Genomic DNA, 14,603 nt, shown 5'->3' with positions numbered 1-14,603 from the left:
AAAAGGTTTTTAAAAAAATAAACACATTTGGCTTTTTAGACTGATGTTACTGTGAAGTGATATCTGGAATTTACATGCTGACATGTTATGTCTTATCTTTCATCTGCTAAGTTCAAGATTGCTCTGTATTTGCAAATGCCTAAAAAATAGTAAATAATTAATCTCTTGGGTCAAAGCTTCTCAGCTGGAATGTTGTTTCTCTCTGGCATTCCCTTTGTTTTTCTCAATATTGCAAGTGCATTGCTATTGTAGTGGGTTTAAGGTGGTGAAATGTTTACTCTTTATGTCATTCTCGCTTTAATTTTTGCGGTAAAGCTAAAGCTCACATATGGTGAGATGACTGCGGTCTGGATCCGGTTTCTTTTGTTGTCACAATCCTTGATCAAACCAGCACACCCACTCCACCAAGCCGCTGTCACAAGACGGGAGGAGGGCGGAGCCACGCGGCTGAAGTCCACAGCAGGTGAGCAACAAGTCAGCCAGGAACACACGCGACACACCTGGCACATGAGACGCGCGGGTTTCAGAATAAGAGCACCGAGTTTAAATTCTCCTACCAGCCTTTGTGACCCCTTAAATTTAAACAATATTTACTTGTGAGTCCACATCACAGTTTATTCTTAGTATATTGTGAGTTATGGGGAGTCAAACCAAAATAATTTCCCATTGAATTGTCTTGATATGAAGACATTTATAATTTATTATCTAAAATCAGAGGTCCATAGATAAGATAGATATTCAATCAGAACTGCAGATATGCAGTGCACTGAAAATGATAGAAAGACGTGTATAATATATACCCTACAGCTTAAGAGCAGGGTACGAAAGACTGAAGTCATAAATAAATTAACATATATCTGAAAATATATAAAACTAAAGCCCACGAAAGACAATTGAATCAATATTTAGAAGACAATGTATACAACGTAAAATAGGTTTAACTGCCTTATTAAAGAAAGTTTTCAGAAGAAAGTGAGTTATTTTGAAAATTACGACCGGAAACGCCTCATAATGTTTTCCAACTTGACTGTGGCACAGTTGTGAGGCGCAGGGAGGAAATTCGTTGGTAACCTGGAAAGTACAGTGATACAACAGGTGATATACAAATATTCAGAGAGAGGAGAAGTTAAAACAATAATGCAGAAACATGGCTTTGTTGGAGCTGTACACCGAGGTAAGAAAGATTTGATCACAATACATTTAATGATACTTTCATGTTGTTTCAAAGAGACATATGGAAACTTTGTCAGGGCTCAGGGAAGTTGATGTGATGTAGAGAAACGTTGAGCCAAAGGAATTTAAAGTGGAAATACTGGCTCAACTTTTAGCATTTAAACCTTTATGAGCTGTTAATAATAGATATGTACCATAATGACTTTTGGGTTAAATGGTAAATAGATATAGATCCCTCCAGTTTATTAGGCAAGGGTTCACACAGGGACTATAGCATTAAATTTACAGTGTTACATACTTAAATAACTCTAAATTGTCTAAATGTCTCCACTGAAATCTTCTTCTTCAGTACAACAGAGTGTGGATACCAGATGCAGAGCATGTCTGGAAGTCAGCCGAGATTATGAGAGACTTTCACTCTGGGGACAATGTTCTCGAGCTGCTCCTTGAAGGTGGCACTGTGAGTAAAATAAGACTTATAAAACCTTTTTTATGATGGCGAGAACTACCAGCTGACTCTTTTTACATAACTGTGTCACTGTCCCAGGAACACTACTACCCTGTTGACCCATTAAAGCCACAACTCCCTCCTCTTCGCAACCCGGACATCTTGGTGGGGGAGAATGACCTCACCGCTCTCAGCTACCTGCACGAACCTGCAGTCCTGCATAATCTCAAAGTGCGATTTGTGGAGTCCAGAATCATCTATACTTACTGTGGTACAGTTGAAACAAACCTTCAAAACCATATGTAAGCAGCGAGGTTGTCAGCAGTTTGTGCTCACGGCTTAACCCGCTATGTTTCCTCATTTTCAGGTATTATACTGGTGGCTGTAAATCCATACAAACAGCTTCATATCTATGGAGATGCAATCATTCATGCCTACTCAGGCCAGAACATGGGAGACATGGACCCTCATATATTTGCAGTGGCAGAGGAGGCTTACAAACAGATGGCCAGGTGAATGAAAGCTCAAATAACCACATACGATAGAATGTACTGTACATTCTTGTTAAAACAGTGTTTTTTTTCTTTCTCAGAAACCACAAGAATCAATCCATCATCGTCAGTGGGGAATCTGGGGCCGGTAAAACAGTGTCTGCTCGATACGCTATGAGGTACTTCGCTGTCGTGAGCAAATCTGGAAGTAACACTCGAGTTGAAGACAAAGTCCTGGCGTCCAATCCGATAACAGAGGTATGATTTCCTTGGACCAGGAGTCCGATACATGAAGCAACACGTTGCTGTTCTCTGGCAAAATGTATTGAAATGTATTGACGGTTTACCGGTACAATATGGAAATCATCCACTGCAGACTCAACGATTCAGAACAAACTAACCAGCCAACAATGACAAAAGACAATACACTTATTCAACAGAGACATTTTATGCTAATTTCCAGATTCATAATTTTATTTATATTCATTACTAGAACATGTTTACACGCGCTAGTGCTCAAAAATCACATCTCTTTTTTACATACCATCTGAAAAGCTCTGCTTTAGCTCCTGTCTCTTCAAGGCCCACCTCCCAAATACCAGGTCTTCTCTGGTTGGTCAGCTTACACACACCTCACCGATCCCCACTTACAACAACAGAGCAGTTTAGCTAAATCAATTCCTACATGTTAAACTAGCTGCTGGACATACATTATGTCTGACATCGTGACGTAATGTGATGTCACAAAGTCACCAAATTAGACGCAGGACTACTGATGAGGCGTTTCAGGAGCAGTGTTGGAGATCAGCTTCTGTAGGTGTGGACTTTTACCTTTTTCAACTTTCAAGATATTAATGCACAATAACCTAAATAAAAAACAGGAGGAGGGGAAAATATTTAAAGGAAATACTAATAGTCACAATCTCTGATATGCATCTGTGCTGGCTGGTTGAGCTCCAGTATGATTTTTGGTTGATTTTTCGGTACGGTGACACAATTTAAACTCGGTTGCCAGTTGATGCGGCTATTTCACTCATTGAGACATCTTATATCGTTCCGATAATTTCAAAAGAGACCCAGTGACCTGAGGTGATTTTCTCTCAGGCAATAGGAAATGCAAAGACCACCAGGAATGACAACAGCAGCCGCTTTGGGAAATACACAGAGATCAGCTTTGACAAGAAGTACCGGATCATCGGAGCGAACATGAGGACGTATCTCTTAGAGAAATCCAGAGTCGTTTTTCAGGTAGTATAAGTGATAAAGATGTCAAAGATGTTTGTATCTGATCCACAGTAATGACACTCTTTTTTATTCAGGCAGACAACGAGCGAAACTATCACATATTCTACCAGCTGTGTTCCTGTGCTCAGCTGCCTGAGTTCAAGCATCTGAGACTGTGTGAGTGTTTGTCCTTGGTCACTGGGAGTAGCCATCAACTAATAAACTGAATTTACAAGAAGGCCTAAATAATCAAGATTTTGTCATAGATAGTGTTTCACAAAGTTGATTATGTTTTGCTAACTCAACACCTCATACAATTGAAGGATTTTATAAGGGAGTCTGGGGAATTTCTCTCTCTTTATCTCCCTGCTGTTGTCTGTAGTTGCTGTGAATGATTTGTCCTATAGCGTGCTGCTGATGAAGTTTGCTGTCTGCTGTCGCGGAAAACATTTTTTTGATTGTCGTGTATTGTCGTTGATAAGTTAGATATAGCAAATCTAAACAAATAAAAAAAACCCTGAATGTTGCGCGCCATTATATAAACCAACTTCTCAGCACCCCAACTGTGACCGACTTCCAGCAGCCTTGAATCCTACCAATCACACACGGTGATTTGGGGATTATTCAAATGTAAGTATACCTATATATATTCCTCTCATTTGTAGTGAGTGCAGATAAGTTCCAGTACACCTGCATGGGCGGTGAGATCACTATTGAAGGTGTAGATGACAAGAAAGACATGGAAGAGACTCGACGGACCTTCTCACTGCTGGGTAAAAACCACTTCAGCTGTCAGACTGTAGCTGGCTTTAAGTGTGAAAACTTTTCTGTTAACTTTACCTTCTTCTTTTGCTATTTCTCAGGGTTGAAGGAGGACTTCCAGTCGGATGTGTTCAAAGTCTTGGCGGCCATTTTGCATTTGGGAAATGTGGAAATCAAAAGTTCTGGAGGTGATAAATCATCAGTTCCTGTGAGTTTCAAGTTCCCAGTTCACCCCAAAATCTAAAATACACATTTTTATACTCACATGTAGCGCTATTTATCCATCTAGGTTGTTTTGGTGTCAGTTTTTTAGATACAGTTTGTTAGATATTGGCCTTCTCTCTGCATCTACTGATGTCTTCCTTGGCTGGAGTTTAATCATGGTCCTTGGATTATCTTGAGTTACCAGGTCAAGGTTTCTGGAAAGAGACATTGCTGTTGAGTTGCACTTCGAGCAACAGAAACAAATGACTGCCATCTACTTATATTCAAGAGAAGGCCAATACCTCCGAAACAGTCTAGATGGTTATCTGCGCTACATGTAAGAGAAAACAAATGTGTTTTGTGTGTGATTTTGGGGCGAACTTTCCCTTTTGCCTCTGTTTGCAAGGTTAGATCTGAAAACATTAACCTGGCTTTATACAAGACTTGATTTGCCTATCTTCCAGTCCGGTGATCCACACCTGGCGGTCTTCTGTGAGCTGCTGAAGGTGAGCGCTGTAGAGTTGGTGCGTTGGCTGTGTCATCGGAGGATCGTCCTGGTGGCGGAGACGGTGGTGAAGCCGGTGCCCAAGAAGCGGGCAGTGAATGCCAGAGACGCACTCGCCAAGCAGATCTACGCCCACCTGTTTGACTGTATTATTAACAGAATAAACACGGCACTGAAGGTTCCAGCAAAGCAACACGCTTTCATAGGTGTTCTGGACATTTATGGGTAATGCAGATATGACTCTTTTGATAATCCAGGTCCCTTAAGCTGCCATTTTCACTGTGACTGTCCTTCGCCCTCAGCTTTGAAACGTTCGACATCAACAGCTTTGAACAGTTTTGTATCAACTATGCAAATGAGAAGCTTCAACAGCAGTTTAACTTGGTATGCGTCGCCGTCGTCACGAGTCTTTTATAAAACACAGTGTACCGTCCTTCATCACCTCAGAGGGTTGTTCTCTCGTCTTTCTTCAATCAGCATGTGTTCAAGCTGGAGCAGGAGGAGTACATGAAGGAGGACATCCCATGGACGCTGATAGATTTCTATGACAATCAGCCGGTCATCGACCTGATTGAAGCGAAGATGGGGATCCTTGACTTGCTTGATGAAGAATGTCTGGTAACTGAATGGACATATATTAACATCTTATTTTCCCTTTTGAAATTGCTGTGCCTGCCATTCACGCATCTTTTCACCTTTCAGTTTCCTCAGGGCACTGACCAAAGCTGGCTGCAAAAGCTTTTCAACTACCTCGAGCCCAACCCTCTGTTTGAGAAGCCCAGGTTATCAAATGAGGCATTTGTGATTCAGCACTTTGCAGACAAGGTGCAGTCTGGTGACCCTTAGAAACACATTTCATGCATGATGTAGCACAAATACACTCCAACTATCATTAACTAGTAATGCTTTGGATTCCTGACAGATTCTTCTTTATAAACTATGTGAGTCTGCTTTCCATTAACAGGTGGAATATCAATGCAGAGGTTTCCTTGAAAAGAACAGAGACGCTCTGTATGAAGAACTGGTTGACATAATGAGAGACAGTAAGGTAATATAACAGTCCTTAAATGTCCAAGTGAACTTCTTCAGACCCTCCTGTTTTCATTTTTATTTTTTAACCAATTTGGAAAATGGAACGTATTATAACCGATGAATGGTAAGGCCTAATTCCATTTGTGAAAACTAGTTTCTGTAGATATGTTTGTTTGCATTAGCTTAAAAATGGCTCAAAAATGTTTTGTTTTTGTCCCTGTCTATAATAAGTCATATTTGAATGGCAAGAAATAAGACATCATTTATACCAGACTCATTAAATAAATAAATAAATAAATAAATAAATAAATAAATAAATAAATAAATAAATAAATAAATAAATAAAATATACCTTTTGAACTACACCTGTATACATGTCAGACCTCTTGGCCTGCCAAATCAGTGTCTGTATCATTAAAACCAGCCCATGTGGTCTTTGTTTTTTCTCACTTAACACATTTCTCCCGCTCGCTGGTTGTTATCAGTTTCCTTTTCTGGCCCACTTTTTCCAAGAGGAGGAGCGAAATGCTGCCAACAGCAAAGGTGTCAAAGTGAGGCCTGCCAGGCCGGCAGTGAAGCAAGCCAATAAACAGCTGAGAACCTCTGTGGGAGATAAGGTGGAAATGTTTACTCACTGGAGATTTGAGCTCAGTAGCTGAAGTTTCCATATTATTCTGTTTTTACCAGTGTGTTCGGAACAAAACTGAGTTTGTATTTGTGTCCTTTCTCATGAGCGATGTGATTGAATGTAGTTCTGCAGCTCCCTCTCTTTACTGATGGAAACACTGAATGCTACCACCCCTCACTATGTGCGCTGCATTAAGCCCAATGAGGAGAAGCTCCCATTTGAGTAAGTGAAACTACAATTATTTATTATTGTCTATTCTGTGGCTGGGACCCTGTCAGCTTCCCAGACATGGTTGCTTGTTGTCCTGGGGTCTGTTGAAAAACATCACACAGTATAGAAAAGACTTAAAAATACTAGCAACGGCTAAATGTAAACATCAGAAATTAAGTGAAATGACTCACATATGAAACCACAAATAACATTAATTTATGATGAGAGCACTAACAAAACTTTGACACACACACACGGCACCAAAGAATAAATAAAAACTACGATGTCACAAAACAGCAATAAACAAGAAAAATCTACAGGGATTCATCGTTTTTCTGTTTTATTTACTTTTTGAAGGTATATCTTCTTAACATGCCCTCTGTGTTCACCTGCATGTTTGCTTGTTTTTGAGATATGACTCCCGGAGGGTGGTGCAGCAGCTACGAGCCTGCGGAGTCCTTGAAACGATTCGTATCAGTGCCCAGAGCTATCCGTCCAGGTGATTCTCCATATTCATTAACAACCAAACTACAGTCTTCTCATCTTTATACACGTACACACACGTTTTAATGACAAATGATGATATTGGCAGGTGGACCTACATCGAGTTTTACAGCAGATACAGTATCCTGATGACACATCAGGAGGCCGATCAGAGCGACAAGAAACAGACCTGCAAGAACGTGCTGCAGAGGTTGATTCAGGTCAGCCGCCAACAGTGCGATGCGCTATTATTGTGTTCTTCAAGTGTTGTATCCATTGATGGGGAACTTTGAAACCACAACTTTGCAAGCTGCCAAACCCTGAAAGAAGCTCAACTATAGCAAAGGAGAAATATAGTTTGTCTAACTGACACGTAGCACAAAAAAATGATCAAATTGCGTGTATTGCAAAAAGTGCATATTTTTTCATTACTTTATTATCATCTTTGTTGCAAAATGTACTCAAAATACTAGTTTGATTACATTTAGTTTGCTACTCACCAACACTCTTATATGATTTGACCTCTAGGACCCAAACCAGTACAAGTTTGGTCGGACCAAGATCTTCTTTCGAGCTGGGCAGGTAGCGTATCTGGAGAAGCTGCGCCTGGACCGGCTGAGAGGAGCCTGCGTGACCATCCAGAAACACGTCCGCGGGTGGAGCAGGAGGAGGAAGTTCCTGCGCATGAGACAGGCGGCCATCATCATCCAGGAGTACATCCGTGGAAAGAGGACAGTCCGGTTAGAGGCGCCCACTTATGTTTTTTGTTGTCCTGCATCCTCCGTTGTGGTTTTTATGGTTCTGACAGGTATTTGTTTTTGTTTGCTCACTTGCAGTAAAACAGTGACTGCTGCTACACTGAAGCAGGGCTGGGCGTCAGTGGTGATCCAGAGACACTGGAGAGGTTACCGCATGAGACAGGTCTATCAGGTGGTCCGTCTGGCCTCCGTCACCATCCAGGCCTTCACACGAGGTTGGATGGCCCGTAAACGGTTCAAGAAGGTCTGTAACCCAAGTTTAATTAACTAATCTCTTAATAACAAGATCATTTTGTTAATATTCATTTTGTTAATATTCTTTTTGTTAATATTCAGATGATGAAAGAGCAAAAAGCCCTGGTTCTACAGAAGTACGCCAGAGCGTGGCTGGCACGGCGACGATTTCAGACAATGCGTCGGCTGGTGCTTAACGTCCAGCTCTCCTACAGGGTGCAGCAGCTCAGGAAGAAGATTGAGGAGCAGGTAACGATGCTCCCAAAGGTACTTCTACCGTGGCTTTGACACAGACGACTTAACTGAATCCCTGCGTCCTCACAGAGCAAAGAGAACCGTGGACTGATGGAAAGACTGACAAGCGTGGCCAACTCGCACTCCCAATCTGTGGACAGGCTTCAAGTGTTGGAGGCACAGCTGGAGAAAGTGAACAGCCAGAAGGAGTCTTTGGAGGCGAGAGAGAAGAAAGCGAAAGAAGACGCCAGTCTGGTGGGTCTTGAAGTCGATGCTGAAGTTGATGCTTGAGTTGTTTGTGTTTTGCCCTTTAAACAAAAAAACAAACATTTTTATTCTCTTTCCAGACAATTGCAAAGCTTCAAAAGGAAGCAGATGCACTAAACGTTGAAAAACAGAATTTAGAGAAACAGTTTGAAGCTTCCACCAAAGAGGCCAAAGGTAACAGGAATCAGTATTCTTATGTGCGCTACTCTTTTTGTATATTGGACCAAATTTATAACCAGTTTTACACTCTTACAGAGAGCTTTGATCAAATAAAGAGGAGTCTTGTGGAAGAGAAAGACTACGAAGCAAGACTCAGGAAGTAAGTCATGAAAATGTGCATTCTGCCTCATCTACCGCACCCTCAGCAAATTCTGACTCAGCTTGTTCACTTTGTTCAGTTAAGTTGATGAGTTGATTGTTGACAGAATCGCAGAGAACAACATTGAGATCCAGAGACAGGACCACGAGAAGGAGGTGGAAACCCTGAAAGAGGAGATAAAGAGACTGAAGGAGGAGAGAGTCGGTCTGCAGAGGAAGGTAGAGGAGAACGTGCGGACGAACTCTGACCTGCAGGAGCAGGTCATCCAGCTCAGCAAACATGTCAAGGTCATCCCCGAGCTGCGCAGAGACCTCAACAACCTCCAGAATCAGAGGAACAGCATGGACCGGAAGGTGAAACAACAGTCGGAACAAGCCAGAGGTACAGCTTCCTCTTGAATGCCCTCTGTTAGGAAAATGATTTGTCCTGTAAATAAAGACTTTTAATGATCATCCCTGAATGTGCCCCTCAGTTAAAATGAACGATATTACGAGACAACTTCTTGGGGGTGTTGTTGAAGAGGACGTTCTCTTGGGGTAAGCCACATTTTTCAAGTTTTTCCTCTCTCTCTTGTAGTTTTTCTATATCTAATTGAGGCATTTAATCTCACTTGGTGTCTCCCCGAAGCTTAAATCCAGACAACTCTGAGAAGATTTATGAAATGGAAGATTTGCTTGAAGCCTTTGATGGCCTACAGAAAGCTACCAGGTCTGATTTGTTTTGGTTTTTTTTGTTTTTTTAACAGCCAACGATAGTAAACCATTAGCTTAATATCAGTGTTTGTCAGCCGAGTGACACATCTTTGTTTGAAATGTTTTCGTCTTTGTTGGCAGAATTCTGCAAAACCACCAGAGGGAGCAGAAGGAAAGCTATGAGACCCAGGTGGAGGGCTTTAAATTGAAAGTGGACCACCTTCAAAATGAAAACACCGAGCTTCAAAAGTTGTTCCAGGAGAAAAGTAACATCAATGAAGATATTCGCCAAGAGGTGTCCAGGCTCAGCAGTGAGAACTCAGTATGTTTCAGCATTCTCAGCCAAGTCACCAGACTAAATGTTGGCGTTATTCGTTTCTGCAGCAGATACATTACATTTGTTTATTACATACATACCATTTCAATGTTTCCATTATATGTGTCATATTACATTCAGATTAGAGGTCTATGAGATAACTCAGATAACAAAACAGAGTATATTTATCAAGACCGCAGGACATGTTTTAGTTGACTTTGTTGCAACTAACCAGATTATTGTAACAAAAGGTTAGAACATTTTCCATCAGTTTCCATGCACGTGTTGCAGCGGTCCTGATGGAGTCAAAACCAAATATTTTCCAGACGTCTTTGTTGAAACAAAAACGGATGTTTTAACCAGACAACGGGACATTTACCAGCTGTTTTCTAGGACATTTTCCAGCCATTTTTCTGGCTACAAAACTATGTATTTTTAATGAGACATTTGGACATTTTTCAGCTGTCTGTCTCAGCAAAACTCTTTATTTTAAACAAGCTGTCAGGACATTTTCCAGCAGTTTTCCGGGACAATTGTCAGTCATCTTTGCAGCAACTACACCAGATGTTTTAAGCCAAAACATGATCATTTCCTAAAACTAATCAATTGTTTTTTTTCTGCCTGAACCTAACCAGAATTTACAAGCAAGTGCTGTTAAAACATGCAAATTGAAAACTGAAGATAAACAAACAGAAAGTTTCAACATATCGGTGGCTTGCAGAAATGTGCACTGCCAACATTTATCGTAGAAACTGGCTTGTTCCATACTTCACTTCTTAATATAGATGAGGTGCAGATGATTCCATGGTTTGTGATTCTCTGGTTTAATGTGATCCACAGGTTATACCGGAGCTCAAACTGCAGGTTTCAGAGCTGCAGAGACAAAAACAAGAATTGGAGGCCCATGTCGAAGAGCAGAGCAGAGAACTAGCAGGTTGATCTGCATATTTCTTTTATTAAACTATTTCGCCAAGAAGCTCTTTTGTTGATTCAACATCTTTTTTAGTGTATTTAATTATTTATTTGTTCTTGTCACCCAAAAGAAAAAACTGAAGAGATCACCGACGTCCTTCAAAGGAAGATTGAAGAAGAGAGCTCACAGCGCAGGTGGAATCGACTCACATCGGAGTCTGTGTCTTGATTAAAGAAGTGTTTGTCATTTTCTGAGACGCCCTGATTTTTATCTCTTCTTAGACACTTTGAGGGGAAAGCTGAGGAGCTGGAGGAGCTGAAGGGGGAGCTACGGGGCCAAATAGAAGAGCTGGAAGAGGAGAACGATCACTTGAAGCGACAGCAGCTGATGGACAGCGAGGCGAAGATTAAACTGAGACAGGAGATTTCACGACTGACTGCTGAGAATATGGTGTGTGTGGATCAACAGCGTGTTAATGGCCGTCTTAGCCTGGATGACAGGCAGTAACTGATTCTACTTTTCTTGCAGGACATTGAAGAGCTCCTCGACCAGAAAGACAGATTGATAAAGAAGCTCCTGAATCAAATAAAGAGCCTTGAAGTGTCACAGAAAGGTAAAGCTTGTGCATTCAAAGTAAAGTAAGCCTTAACTTCTCAGTGTTCATCACTTTGATGTTTCTCACACAGCGGGGAAGCCGTCTGCACCCGCCATGCCCAAAGATTACCTCGGCATGTTGGAGTGCAAGAGGGAGGATGAACCGAGGCTCATTCAAAACATCATTCTGGGTATTCCTCCTTTCATTGCGCTTCTCAATGTTGTGAGTTTGTCTCGTGAAGCATCTTCCTTTGAGCAGGAATAAATAATAACTAGATGAACCTTTCTGCGTCCTTCACACAGACTTGAAGCCCAGAGGCGTGGTGGTCGGTATGATTCCAGTTCTGCCAGCATACATCATCTTCATGTGCGTCCGCCATGCCGACTACCTGAACGATGAAGGCAAACTCAAGTCTCTGATGAACGAAGTTATCAAAGCTATCAAAAAAGTCATCATGGTGAGGTTAATTCTCAGTCTACTCAGCTTTTATCTCGGCTGTAGGATTGCTAAGTCAATAACAGATGTAATCTAAAGGCTGTCATTCAGAAGATTAGGTCACTGACGTGTTGGCAGCTTTATAGTTTACTTTATTTATCTCGTTTTGTGATGTTAATGATCTGAAAAGAATGAGAAGAACATCAAGCTGCGTAAATAAACTAAAGTATCAATCTCTAAAGAATGAGAAAATGAATGAGGACAATCTTTTTTTCAGAGTTACCAGAAAGACTTTGAGTTGCTGTCGTTCTGGCTCTCGAACATCTATCAGCTGCTCAACTGTCTGAAGCAGTACAGCGGGGAGGAGGTCTGTATTTACTGCGTTCATCATGTCATACACAGCAGCATACAGCGTATTTATTTGACATTCTCTTGTTTTCTGTTCACACAAGGAGTTCATGAAACAAAGCACTCCCCGCCAGAAGAAGAACTGCCTGCAGAATTTCGATTTGTCCGAACACAGACAGATTCTCAGCGACCTGGCCATCCACATCTACCATCAGTTCATCTCCGTCATGGAGAAGAGCCTCACTCCTGCCATTGGTATTTTTTTAAGCTCAGCCTAACCACATGCAGGTTTTTGATGGTGTTCAACCTAAAATGTGCTGCTTCACTTCCCTCTCCGTCAGTACCCGGCATGTTGGAGCACGAGAGCTTACAGGGGATCTCAAGCATGAAGCCGACGGGCTTCAGGAAGCGCTCCAACAGCATCTACGAGGACTCAGAGACGTACACCATCTCCTCCATCATTCAGCAGCTCAGTGTCTTCCACTCCACCATGAGCCAGCACGGCATGGAGCAAGGCCTCGTCAAACAGGCCGTGAAGCAGCTCTTCTTCCTGGTCGGTGCGACCACCTTCAACAACATCATGCTCCGCAAAGACATGTGTTCCTGCAGGAAAGGGATGCAAATCAGGTCGGTGGTTGCTTGTGTTTGATTTGAAAAAAAAAAAAAAAAAGTTTTTGCATACACAAATTACTTAAAATATTATTGCGCCACAATATACCTCAATATTGATATTTCAAGAATAGTGCTTAGGGTATATTTGACTTTTGGAGATTCAATTTTGGGATTCAGACATTCGTTGTTTGTGTTTTTTGTTGTTGAGTTTGCTAACCAGGATAAGACACTTTCATCATATTATGATGTAAAGATATCCAAAATCTAAGATGATATACAGCATAGTGTCATTCATGATTACAATTACCCAGTCGTATAGTTTCTCTGTTTATTTAGGTGCAACATCAGTTATCTGGAGGAATGGCTGAAGGAGAAGGAGCTGCAAAGCTCGAATGCTATAGACACTCTGAGGCCGTTATCTCAGGCCGCCTGGCTGCTGCAAGTCAACAAATCCACTGACGACGACGCCAAAGAGATCAGCGACAAATGCACCGAACTCAACTCTGTTCAGGTGTTTTAATTCATGCCACACATGCAGTATTTTTATGTTTAAAAATGTCACTTATTCACACTAACATGAAAGAAAACTCATATTCAACTTTGTAGATTGTCAAGATTTTGAACTCCTACACGCCCATTGACGATTTTGAGAAAAGGGTGTCGTCGTCATTTGTCCGCAAAGTTCAGGTGAGACTTTTTGTTCATTTTCTACAACCGTGAGTCCAAAAAAGTTGGAACACTGCCTGAATGTAAATAAAATCAGAATATTAAAATTGGCAAATGAACTGCGCTTACCGGCAACACCTTAATGAAGCGTAGCGTCCTGACTTTTTTGGAATCGAAGTTGTAACGTTAATGTCATGAAATACTTCCTTATCTGCCACTTGTATGCCAATCTGCTCCTCATTGCAGTCATTACTTCAAGATCGTGACGGGTCCTCGCAGCTGATGCTGGACTCAGACTATCGTTTCCAGGTCACGTTTCCCTTCTGCTCGTCCCCTCAGGCTCTGGAGCTGATGCAGGTCCCGAGCAGCCTTCATCTGTCTTTCCTAACGAGGATCTGACACAGCCGGCCTTTGACCTCTCGCCACACCATGACTGATTCATAGTGCGGTGGCCTTTGGCTGTATCTCATTGTACATGTAAATATGTAAACACTTTAAATAAAATTCAAGGCTGTTGCCAGGCTGTCCAGAGGTCATGCTTGCCTTACAAACCACCTCCAAATGGAAAGTGTCTTGAATGTTTTACTTGGATTTTATTATTGTTATTGTTTCATTTTATTGCCAGTATTGCAACAAATAGTGAATTTTTTGATCCACAGAGAAATTGAGCTTCTCCAGTGTGACTGACTGCTGCTTTTCTCTGTTTTTGTGTGATTGTAAACTGATCTTCAGACAATAGAGTCCATCTCAATACAGCTGACCTACATTTTATTTCAAACATCAGAGCATAAAGACCATTTCAAAGCCTTCCTCTCCCTGCTAGGAATGGAAGTCTAGTGGACATGAAATGAATCATTTCTTTGTTGTTGTTTTTCTTTTCCCCCCTTTTTTTGGTTGCATACGAGTAGTCATTTTTAAATATCGGGAGTCTAAAAATACTAAAATACGCGCCAGTTAAGTCCCCAACCATGTTCCCTTTGCTTGCTTCAGCAAAAGCAAGGACCTCAGTGTTAAAATGTGAACGTGAACATGAAATTTAAAAAAAAAAAAAAAA

The 14,603-nt window shown here is 41.4% G+C and overlaps 1 protein-coding gene across 2 annotated transcripts; it reads left to right on the top strand.

Moving 5' to 3' along the window:
• The first annotated feature begins 1,029 nt into the window (after positions 1-1,029).
• On the top strand, positions 1,030-14,066 carry myo5c (myosin VC). 2 transcript variants are annotated; one of them, XM_037107925.1, is made up of 40 exons: positions 1,030-1,174; positions 1,523-1,633; positions 1,721-1,892; positions 1,989-2,133; positions 2,214-2,370; positions 3,217-3,360; positions 3,432-3,513; positions 4,002-4,109; positions 4,200-4,306; positions 4,767-5,032; positions 5,110-5,191; positions 5,285-5,425; positions 5,510-5,632; positions 5,772-5,855; positions 6,325-6,456; positions 6,592-6,689; positions 7,090-7,176; positions 7,270-7,381; positions 7,689-7,900; positions 7,997-8,162; positions 8,255-8,401; positions 8,477-8,641; positions 8,734-8,827; positions 8,909-8,972; positions 9,079-9,353; positions 9,445-9,508; positions 9,600-9,680; positions 9,806-9,986; positions 10,821-10,914; positions 11,024-11,087; positions 11,175-11,343; positions 11,422-11,506; positions 11,580-11,678; positions 11,791-11,945; positions 12,201-12,290; positions 12,376-12,526; positions 12,613-12,898; positions 13,220-13,394; positions 13,490-13,570; positions 13,796-14,066. In XM_037107925.1, exons 1-40 carry the CDS (start codon positions 1,148-1,150, stop codon positions 13,946-13,948), a joined length of 5,229 nt encoding a protein of 1,742 aa, XP_036963820.1. In that variant the 5' UTR covers positions 1,030-1,147; the 3' UTR covers positions 13,949-14,066. The 2 variants fall into 2 exon arrangements, with proteins under 2 accessions (XP_036963820.1, XP_036963821.1); XM_037107926.1 differs by lacking the exons at positions 1,030-1,174; positions 1,523-1,633 and having other exon boundaries at positions 1,836-1,852.
• The last annotated feature ends 537 nt before the right edge of the window (positions 14,067-14,603 follow it).

Source organism: Acanthopagrus latus, chromosome 8, assembly GCF_904848185.1.
Source record: "Acanthopagrus latus isolate v.2019 chromosome 8, fAcaLat1.1, whole genome shotgun sequence".
In the NCBI taxonomy this organism is placed as follows: domain Eukaryota; kingdom Metazoa; phylum Chordata; class Actinopteri; order Spariformes; family Sparidae; genus Acanthopagrus; species Acanthopagrus latus.
The sequence above is the reverse complement of the archived record's forward strand: the minus strand, read 5'-3'. Positions and strand labels throughout refer to the sequence as shown.

Bases quoted from the DNA above. Each gene is read 5' to 3' on its own strand.
- myo5c (XM_037107925.1), top strand. From the start codon at position 1,148: ATGGCTTTGTTGGAGCTGTACACCGAG. The intron at 7,177-7,269 runs GTGATTCTCCAT...TGATATTGGCAG, and splicing joins GCCCAGAGCTATCCGTCCAG to GTGGACCTACATCGAGTTTT. The intron at 9,681-9,805 runs GTCTGATTTGTT...CTTTGTTGGCAG, and splicing joins GGCCTACAGAAAGCTACCAG to AATTCTGCAAAACCACCAGA.